The following is an 11472-nucleotide window of genomic DNA, read 5'->3' as shown; positions in this document are numbered from 1 at the left end:
CTATAGCCATACTGATGAATATTTTGCATATCACCATAGAACCTTCATCTGGCGATGGACCCACACTGGAACACTGGACTGAGCTCCCAAAGTCCCAACAAGTTCACTTTAAAAGGGATTGTAGATGAGTCATTCCTTCAAGAATAACCCAATCAGAATACCCCTCTCTTCTCATTATGCAGAAGGTGTGACAAAGGCAGAAATTGAATTAATGAAAGTAGATCAATGAGGACTATTCATGATAATCTGTAATGGCATTTCAAATGTATCTTAATAAAGACTGCCTAAAGATCTGAGATTAAAACAGTCTCACTAGTCAACCTTATAGACCAGGTAATGGTAACACATACCTTTAATCCCAGTAGTCACAGTGACACACACCTTGAGTCTCAGTAGCCACAATGATATGCACCTTTAATCTCACTGGTGCATACCTTTAATTCTGGTCCTAAAGAGGAATATAAGATGAGGGGAGATAATGCTCAGACACAGTCTCATTATGAGATTCTGGGAGGCAGGATCACCATTTCAGTCTGAGGTCAAGGTAAGAGCCAGTGGCTGGCTGTTTTACTTTTCATACCTTCACCTTGAATCCTGATTTCTGACCCTGACTTTTTATTAATTTTGCTCATTTGGCACCCAACTTTTTGGGATATGAATTCATAAAAATATCATTTGTCTGAGGCTTTTTAGCCACATGCCTATGTCAGAGTTGGGATTGTAATTCCAGGTCTAGGAGTTTGTTGCAAATCTAGCCACCTGGGTTCAGGAGAAAAACTAGTGCTCCTAGTTCCAATCTGCCCCTTCATGTAAAAATGAAAAATACATAGAGAATCTGGATACTGTATGTTATTGTGTTGTCTTTGAATTGTTTGATTGCTGAGGAAGGAGCAACAGTAGTTAAAAACTTTTGACTATAATTATTGCTGTATTAATCCAATTTGTGTATTTTGAAAATGCCTTGACTTCAGAATTTAATTCAAAAGTTATGTTACTTTGGAAAAGAGGTTTTGCCTCTGTTTCCAAAGGATGTAAGAGGCTTGTGAATTCATTCTGGGTTAAGAAAAATGAGGTATGATCAAAATGTTTTGAATTCAAAACTTAAGTCAAAAGATATGTTACTTTAGAGAATAGGTTTTGCTTTTGTTTCCACAGGAAATGGGAGTCTGTGGATTCATTGTTAGTTAAGAAAAATAAGGTTTGAGCAGCTGTGGATTCATTCTTGGTTAAGAAAAGAAAAATAAAGTTTGATTGAGGAAGACACCCTGAAAAATCTCCAATGGGAACAGATGACCTAGATGTTCCAACATTTCAGAGTACATTTGTTACAATTTCCTCTGACTTCTACTTCCAGAATAGCTTCATGACTGCTGGCTAAAATGAGTCAGCATCCTGAATACTTGATTAAGGACTTGACAATAATCCTAAATTTTCCATTGGTCCCCATAAGATTATCAGTGCCCCTGTCATGAGGAAATAGCCTAGAAAACTATGCCCATTTCCGCCCCCAAAAATGGATTATGGATGTTTGTCTTTCTTTAATGTGTTGGTTACAATTTGATATGGATAATGGTCAGGAAAAAAGCTAAACAAAAAAAATTAGATTCAAGGTTCTTGTTTTGAAAAAAAAAAATGCCAGAAGTTTTGGCATATGCCTTTAATCCCAGCACTCAGGAGGCAAAATAGGCAGGTCTCTACGTGTTCAAGGCCAGCCTGATCTACAAAGCAAGTTCCAGGATGTGCTCCATAGCTACTGAGAAAACTTGTCTCAAAGAAAGAAAGAAAGAAAGAAAGAAAGAAAGAAAGAAAGAAAGAAAGAAAGAAAGTAAGAAAGAAAGAAAGATTAAAAAGGAAATATAAACAAGATGGAAAGGGAGATTATTGAATCTGCTTTTTAAAAGCAACCACTAGTTTTAAATGTTTTACATTGGTTTTACTTTTATAAATTATATGCAAATTATGTATATTGGCACAAATTTGAGTTTAATTTTGTTAAAACATACTGTACACACATTGCTAATCTTATTCAAGGTATTGTCCTATAGAGCTCATTTAACAATGTAATGCAAATTTCTAGTCCTTGAAAATTATTGTTTTCAATTGTTTAGGAAAACAAAGAAATATAGGTTAGTAGTTAATTGGCTAGTATAATCGAACTTGTAGTCACATTAAGTATGTTTTCAAGGTCAAACAAAAATAAATTTTAGACAAATGAGTCATCTTCAAACATTTCAGAGATCTACAGAATATGACATTTAAGATGTTTTATCAAGGTTCTTATTTTTTTTTTTTTGACAATGAGTCATGTCTACTCCTGGCAGCACCAGTACTTCAGAGAAAATAATAGCTATTGCAGATACTCCTCATGAGTTTACTTTCTTTGTGAAAAAAGTAAGACACTGGGCAGGAAAATGCCCTTGCCTTGACTGCTGACATTTTGCTGTCCTAATTAGACAAGCAGAATATGAAACGAAAGTGACTGCCAAACATTGTCAAAACAAAGAGAGATAGCCCTTCACAATATCCTGCTTCACAGAAAAGTCTGTGGGATATGCTAGGTCTGAAGGCTGAAGATGGATGCTCCAAAATTGCAGAGGAACTTTTGGTGACTGTCCAGGCAGCCAGCTATTTCTGTCATTATTAACATTTTTTTGGAATTTGTTTGCTTGCACTTCCTGTATACTCAGTTAATGTTATTTTTTTGTTGGGTTTCTGAGGGAGTTGAAAATTACATAGTTAAAGGTTTACCTTGTTTACCAGACAAAGAAAGCAAGTTACAATAGATGTAAATTATGTATAAGACTTTGAGATCAGCAAGATAAGATAGATATGAAGACTTTTTCTGAATTTGTCCAATGCAAGCGGACTTGGCATTGTTGATATACTTATTGCCTGGATATTGTATATATTTATTGTATTTACTATATATAGATTTTTCTTATACTAGTTATAGCCTTCTTTTTTATTTTAGACAAAAAAGGCTAAATATAGTGATATTTTTCATGTTTTAGTAAATAAAGCTTGCCTAAAGATCAGAATGGCAAAGCCAAGCTACTAGATGTCAGGAAGTGGTGGCACACATTTTCATCCCAGGACTGGGAATACAGAGGCAGATGGATCTCTGTGATTTCAAAGCCACCCTGTGTTGTACAAGATAAACACAGAAACCAATACAGTTGGTGATGCCTCATACCTTTAATCCCAGTACTATCAAGTCATATACCTTTAATCCCAGCACTAGAGGGAATAAAATGAGATGATAGAGAGGTTTAGTCTTCTCAGTTTGAGGTCACCCATTATTGATAGAGGTAAAACTTCTTCAGTGGCTTGACTAATTTGTTTTTCTGTTTTCAGGTTGAACGCCAATATCTGTCTCTGGCTATTTATTATTCATGCTATAATACATTCAAGGGTTCACTACCAAGAATCACTCAGAGAATCACTCATCATCAAGGTATTTGTAGGTCTCTAGCAATTTTATATAGTCTGTAACATTCTTTTTCCCTGACACATCTCCAAGAAAGGTGCTGAGTAAGTTTCTATTTAATCAGAATATGGAAATGAGTAGCTAGCAAATTTTGTATATGAGGGCAAAAAATCCTTCTAAAAATATTAAGCTTTATTAATTGATATAAAATGTAAAGACTAGGAGGCAGAATCTACTAACACAAAATTATATCCAACATTAATGTGAAGGGTTGAAGTGTTACTTCTCAGTTTCCACATTGGAAAATCAGATATGGAGACTTCAGAGAAAGATGAGACTGAGAAACAAGGGAAAGAAATATATTTTTCTTTTTCAGATCCTAACTTTATGGATTCTAGTTATGCATAGTTCATGTTTGTATATGTATATATGTGTGTATATATTATACATATATAATATATATATGAGTGTGTGTATGTGTGTCTATGTATGTATATATACATATGACTGCATATATGGGTACATATGTACCTATGTGCTGAGTGGGCAGGTGTGGATGTGTTTGTATATATAGGAGAAACAGATACAATTAAAAGAAGGAGTAGGGAAGAAAAGAAGCAGGAAAGTGAAGAAGAAAAAATGGTCAAGGAACGAGAGTAGGCCACCCTTTTCGTCAAGATGGCGCCGAAGGCGAAGAAGGAAGCTCCTGCCCCTCCCAAAGCCGAAGCTAAAGCGAAGGCCTTGAAAGCCAAGAAGGCAGTGCTGAAAGGCGTCCACAGCCACAAAAAGAAGAAGATCCGTACATCGCCCACCTTTCGGCGTCCCAAGACCCTGCGGCTACGAAGGCAGCCTAAATACCCCCGGAAGAGCGCGCCCAGGAGGAACAAGCTTGACCACTATGCCATCATCAAATTCCCCCTGACCACCGAGTCAGCCATGAAGAAGACAGAAGATAACAACACACTTGTGATCATTGTGGACGTCAAGGCCAACAAGCACCAGATCAAACAGGCTGTGAAGAAACTCTATGACATCGATGTGGCCAAAGTCAACACCCTCATAAGGCCCGACGGGGAGAAGAAGGCATATGTTCGGTTGGCTCCTGATTATGATGCTCTGGATGTTGCCAACAAGATTGGAAACATCTAAACTGAGCCCAGCCGGCTAATTCTAAATATATACTTTTTCACCATAAAAAAAAAAAGAAAAGAAAAAATGGTCAAAATAAATGATATACTCAGTAAGGCAATTTCTCAGAAAATTAGGAAAAATCTACCTCAGCAGAAGGAGGGAGAATATGACCAAGGAAGTCAGGACCATGAGGGGTTGATCCACCCACTGAGACAGTGTGCCTGAACTAATGGGAGCTCACCAAAACCAGCTGGACTGGTACTGAAGAAGCATGGGATCAAACTGGACCCTCCGAATGTGGCTGACAATTGGGGCAGACTGAGAAGCCAATGATAATGGTACTGGAATTTGTCTCTACTGCATGCACTGGCATTTTGGGATCCTAATCTGTTTGGATTCATACTTTTCTAAGCTTGGATAGAAGGAGGATGGCTTTGGACTTCCCACAGGGCAGGGTACCCTGCCCTCTCTTAGGACTGGAGGGGAAGGGGAAGTGGTGGAGCGGGAAGGAAGTGAGAAGAGGGAGGAAGTAGAAATTTTGATCCCTGTTATTTATAAAATAATTTAAAAAATTATCACAGAAAAGGACCCAAATATATTGTTTTTAGGTATATATCTAAAAGACAGTCATACATACCACAAGGACATGTGCTCAACTCTGTTCATAGCAGCATTATTTGCAATAGCCAGAACCTGAAAACAACCTAGATGCCCCTAAACTGAAGAACAGATAAGGAAAATATGGTACATTTACACAAAAGTGTACTACTCAGTGGTAAAAAAAAAATGATACCTTGATTTTACATCCAAATGAATGTAATATTTAAAAAAAACATATTGAGTGAGGTAACACAGATACAGAAAGACAAGTATAATATGTATTCACTCATAATTCGCCTTTAGACAGTAAGCAAAAAGACACCATCCTACCAGCCACAAATCCAGAAAAACTAGACAACTAAGAGAACGCTAAGAGAGATATGCATGGATCTATATAGGAGGTGAAAAAGACAGGAACTCCTGAGTAAATTGGGAGCATAGGGGTCATGAGAGAAGGTAGAAGATGAGATGGGAGGAAGAGAGGAGAGTGGAGAAATATGTATATACTATATAAAAACAAAATAGTGTATGATATAATAAGAAAACACTATTTTAAGAAAATTGTGCATAATAAAATCACTCAAATAAAATATTTTAAGGGGAAGAAAGATGGTGCTCATATAGAAAAGTTACCTACCAACAAACCTGATGTGAAAATTGTATTTGGTCCCCAGGACCCAAAAGACAAAGGCAATCAAATCTAAGGGTCCTCTGACTTCTAGAAGCATGACATGTCACATATGCAACTAGAAACATGCACACACATACTGACAGATAGAAGAAATAAATAAAATGCAATAAGAGTTAAAAAAAATTTATGTAAATGAAAATTTAAAAAAAAAAACAGAAGAAATGGGCACCAGTAAAGAAGCAAGAAAGCACTCCAGAATCTAAAAAAAGCAGGAAACACACTTTCCTAGAGCTTCCAAACCAAAATACAGTTTTCCATCGTCATCACTTGAGCCAAGAACTCTAAAAGAGAGATTCCTTATAGTCAAGCCACAGAATTTGTTGTTATGTTTAGAGAGGAGGTGAGCAGACCTGCTTTTCATCCCGCCCAGCTCCCACACAGCTAGCTTTACACCAGAAATAACAACACACAAATTGTATTCATTTAAACACTGTTTGACCCATTATATCTAGCCTTTTCTTGGATAACTCTCATAACTTGTTTAACTCATTTCTAATAATCTGTGTAGCACCACAAGATGGTGATTTACCAGGAAGGATTCTAGCCTACGTCCATCTTGGGTGGGAGCTTCATTGCATTTGCCTGACTCTGCTTCTTTCTCCCAGAATTCTGTTCAGCCTACTCCACCTATCTAAATCCTGCCCTATCAAAAAGCCAAGGCAGTTTCTTTATTAACCAGTGAAAGTAACACATAGACAGATGAACTTCCTCCATCAGTTATGTGTTATAATAAGAAAGATAATGCTGATGGAGGAAGGTCATTGGTTAATTAATAAAGAAACTGCTTGGCCCTGATAGGTTAGAACATAGGTGGGTGGAGTAAACAGAACAGAATGCTGGGAGGAAGAGGAAGTGAGCTCAGATGCCAGGCTGCTCTCCTCTCCAGAGCAGATGGGTGAAGCTCCGACCCAGGATGGATGTAGGCTAGCATCTTCCTGGTAAGTGCACCTTGTGGTGCTACACACTTTAATAGAAATGGGCCAAGCAGTGTTTAAATGAATACAATTTGTGTGTCATTATTTTGGGGCATAAGTTTGCCAGGCAGCCAGGAGCTAGGTGGCAGAAACAAGGCCCACAGCTGCCACTACATAATGCTGAGTTCTTCTTTGCATTATCATACAAACCTTTTTCATACCAAAAGACATAAAAGACATGGAACCCATCAGTTTTGCTGAGCTCTGCAAGTTTTGTTATCAGTGTTTCAGGCACCAGCTTTCAGGCAGAATGGGGAAGTGCATAGGTCCAAGTCTATATGTGGTGCACACAGCTGGTAAGACTCCCAGAGGAGGTTTTTGTTGGAGGCTGAAGTACTGTGGGAGGAATATCATAATACTGCATACAGTAGTAATCTGCCAGGTCTTCAGCCTGAACACTGCTGATGGTGAGAGTAAAATCTGTTCCAGATCCACTGCCTATGAAGCGATCAGGGACCCCGGTGTGCCGAGTGGATGCCCAGTAGATCAGTAGTTTAGGAGCCTGCCCTGGTTTCTGCTGGTACCAGGCCAGGTAGTTCTTCTGGTTTCCACTGTATAAAAGACTCTGACTGGACTTGCAGCTGATGGTGACCTTCTCTCCTGCTGACACAGCCAGTGAGGATGAAGATTGGGTCATCACAATATCTGCACAAGCACCTGCACTCAGGAAAAACAATGATGATGCAACATAAAAAAACAGAGAATTTAATACAGTTAAAAATTGTCATTTAATGTCCTTGTAATGTCATATTGTCATAGTATTATTGCATAAAAATATTGCACCCTGACACACATTGTAGATTATTTTATATATAAAGAAGTTGCTCCAAAAAGATTATAATACTTTTCAATTTCTTACCAGACACCCAGAACAGCAATATCATAAGGATCTGGGTCTGTAACTCCATCTTGCTCCCCTTGCCTGTCTGCATTAACTCATTTCTCACGGTAAAAGTCTGGTTTATAAATTCTGAGGAGTAGTGTTGAGCTGGAGGGGCTCATGCAAAGCAGCCAGGAAATACAAAAGCAAATGCCTAAGAAGTATGTATTAGAGTTGCTAGTGTCGATCAACAGGCAAACATACCACCACAAAAACCATGAGAAATCACTGAAAGATTTTGACTCGAAGCTCTCCAACAGAAATCTACTAGGATCTCTATTAGAAGCTTTGGTTAAAATCCAAGAAATATTTAAATCAGGTAACTTTTGCAGAAACATTAGGAAAACTGTCTCAGTCTGATGGTCCTAGGGAAATGATATGTTCAAAAAATTGAAACAACAAATTAGAAAACACAGAGGAAGAAAATGTGCAATAAAAGAAAGGAAGATTGGAAGGGGAGAAAGGGAAAGACAAAAAATGAGAGAATTAATGCTAATTATTTTTATTGTCTCCTATTTCTAAAGCAACTTTTTAATTTAACTTTTTATTTACTTTACATACCAACCTCAGTTTCCCCTCTGTCCTTTCACTAGTTTCCTCACTGACCTCCTTCCTACACCCCAATGCACCCCAATGCACCCCAATGCACCCCAATGCACCCCAATGCACTCCCAGAAAGGATGGGTCTCCCATGGGAATCAACAAAGAATAGTATACCACGTTAAAGCAGGACTGACCTACTCTGCATCAAGGCTGAGTAAGTCATCCAAGCATAGGGAATAGGTTCCAAAAAGTCAGCTCATGTGTCAGGGACAGATTTTGATCCCACTGTTAGGGGCCACAGCCAGACCAAGCTACACAACTATCACCACAAACAGAGGGCTTAGTTCGGTCCCATGCAGGCTCCCTAACAGACAGTCTAGAGTCCATGAGCTCCCAATAGCTCACACGAGCTGCATTGTGGGTTTCCCCACCATGATCTTGACCCAACTTGCTCATATAATGCCTCCTCCATCTCTTTGACTGAACTCCCATAGCTCAGCCCAGTGCTTGGCTGTGCATCTCTATATATGCTTCCATCAGTTACTGGATGAAGGTTCTATGACAGCAGTTGGGGTAGTAAACCATATGATTACTGGAGATAAGTTCAGGCACCCTCTCCACTATTGCTAGGTGTCTTGTTGAGGTCATCCTTGTGGGTTCCTGGGAGTTTCCCTGGTACCAGGTTTCTCCATCACCCCATAATGACCCTCTCTATAGAAATATCTCCTTCATTTCTTTCCCTCTCATTCCCTCCTCTAAATCTGCCATTCTGATCCCTCATGTTCCCATCCCCAAATCCCCTCTCCTCTGCCTCACCCCAACAACAGTTTACTCAGGAGATTTTAATCTAAGACTGTGCTTTTGTTTCACAGCCACACAGACCTTAATCATCAAAAAGAAACTATATTAATTGCAGCACTGTTTGGTCAATGGCTCATATGTATTCATAGTTAGCTCTTTCATCTTAAAGTAAATCATTTCTACTAATCTATGTATCGCCATGAGACTGTGTCTTACTAACAACATCCTGCCAAATTTCTCCTTCAGCAACTACATGGTACCTCTCCAAACTAGATACAATCTCTATTTTCAGATTTCACTCCTAACTTTACTCTACTAAGTCATTAGTCAAAACTTTACATATCAACACATATACAGAAGGACATCACACATCAGGAGATCTCATCTATTTCCCATTCACAGGGTGATCCATGTATCCCTCTGAGGGTTCTCCTTGTTACCTAGCTTCTCTGGGGCAGTGAATTTTACCCTATCATTTGCTTTATATCTAATATCCACTTATGAGTGAGTACACACCATGTTTGTCATTCTAGGTTTCAGTTCCTCACTCAGGATGATTATTTTCTAGTTCCATTCATTTGCCCCCAAATTTCACAGTGTCATTGTATTTTACAGGTGAGTAAATGTACATTTTCTTTATCCTTTCTTCAGATGAGGGGCATTTAGGTTGTTTCCCATTTCTGGTTATCACAAATAATGTTGCTATGAACACAGTTGAACAAGTATCCTTTTAGTATGATTGAGCATCCTTTGAGGAAATGCCAAAGAGTGGTATTGCTGAGTCTTGAGGTAGACTAATTTCCAGTTTTATGAGAAACTGCCATACTGAGTTCCAAATTGGCTGTGCAAGTTTGCACTCCCACCAGCAATGGAGGAGTGTTCCCCTTATTCCATGTCCTCTCCAACATGTAAGATGGTATCTCAGAGTTGTTTTGATTTGCATTTCCCTGATGGCTAAGGATGTTGAACATTTCCTTAAGTGTCTTTTAGTCATTTGAGATTCTTTTGTTGAGAGTTCTGTGTTTAGATATGTACTCCCATTTTTAATTGGATTATTTGGTATTTTGATGTCTAGTTTCTTGAAGTATTTATATATTTTAGAGATCAGCCCTCTGTGAGATGTGGAGTTGGTGAAAATATTTTCCCATGGTGTAGGCTTTCATATTGTCTTATGGACCACATCTTTTGTCTTTCAGAAACTTTTCAGTTTCAGGAAATCCAGTTTATTAATTGCTAATTTCATGTTGATCTCATGTGTCTGTGTTACTGGTGTTGTATTCAGGAAGATGTCTCCTGTGACAATGCATTCAAAGTTACTTTCCACTTTCTCTTCTATCCAGTTCAGTGTAACGGGATTGATTTTGAGGTCTTTGATCTACTTGGAATTGAGTTTTCACAGGGCAATGGATATGGATCTACTTGCATTCTTTTACATACTGATATCCAGTTATACCAGCACCATTTGTTTAATATGTTTTCTTTTTTCTATTGTACAGTTTTGATTTCTTCATCAAAAATCAGAAATTCATAGCTGTGTGGATTTATGTAAGGATTTATGATTTGATTCCATTGATCCATGTGTTTGTTGTTATGCCCATACAAAGCTGTTTCATTACTAGAGCTCTACATTAAAGCTTGAAGTCAGGGATGGTAATGTCTCTAGGAGTTCCTCTGTTTCACATATTTTTAGCTATTCTGGATTTATGTTATTCAATATGATGTTCAATATTGTTCTTTAGAGGTCTGTGAAGAATTGTGTGGGGATTTTGTTGGGGATTGCATTAAATCTATAGATTGTTTTTGGTAAGATATTACTATATTAATCCTACTTATCCATGTGCATGGGAAAACTTTCCATTTTCTGATATCTTCTTCTATTTATTTCTTTAAGGACTTAAAGTTCTTGTCATACAGGTCTTTCACTTGTTTGGTTAGAGTTACCAAAAATACTTTATATCATTTTTTCGTATTGTAAAAGGTCTTGTAGACAACAAACAGTGCCTCAGAAATTTGGGATCCAGGTTCTTGGCCAAACCTGAAACAGAGATGTCAATAGAAGCCAATAATTGCTCTGTAGAAATCATGAGGACATCGATTTAAACAGATAAAAAAAAAAGCTTTAACCATGAAGCAATGGTAAACCCAACAGAAACTAACACATATCCTCCCTACATTTTTATTTCTGTTTTCAGTAAACAGAAAAAAGGCTCTAAATTGGGGGAATGGAAGTGGAATGAGAGAAACAAGAAGTCATGAAGTACCAACACTGCTAAAAGTATTTATTCTATGAATTAATATTCTAGGATAATTTAGAAATTAACAATATTGAGTCGCGGCAGCGGCAGAGCAGCGCGCAGTCGCGGCGGCGGCGGAGCGACACAGCGCTGCAATCAAAAATAGGCTTTGGGGGACCGGCGGCGACAGA

At 38.2% G+C, this 11472-nt stretch overlaps 1 pseudogene and 1 gene segment (V, D, J or C); one reads left to right on the top strand and one right to left on the bottom strand.

Annotated features, from left to right (window-relative positions):
* Positions 1-4081: 4081 nt before the first annotated feature.
* LOC101980833 lies at positions 4082-4618 on the top strand (annotated as a pseudogene).
* A 2479-nt stretch (positions 4619-7097) lies between these two features.
* Positions 7098-7731, bottom strand: LOC101990849. The segment is given in 2 exon segments: positions 7098-7480; positions 7683-7731. Coding segments are annotated over 2 exon segments (432 nt in total).
* Positions 7732-11472: the final 3741 nt, after the last annotated feature.

The sequence above is a fragment of the Microtus ochrogaster genome (genome assembly GCF_000317375.1).
Source record: "Microtus ochrogaster isolate Prairie Vole_2 chromosome 14 unlocalized genomic scaffold, MicOch1.0 chr14_random_3, whole genome shotgun sequence".
Lineage (NCBI taxonomy): Eukaryota > Metazoa > Chordata > Mammalia > Rodentia > Cricetidae > Microtus > Microtus ochrogaster.
The sequence above is the reverse complement of the archived record's forward strand: the minus strand, read 5'-3'. Positions and strand labels throughout refer to the sequence as shown.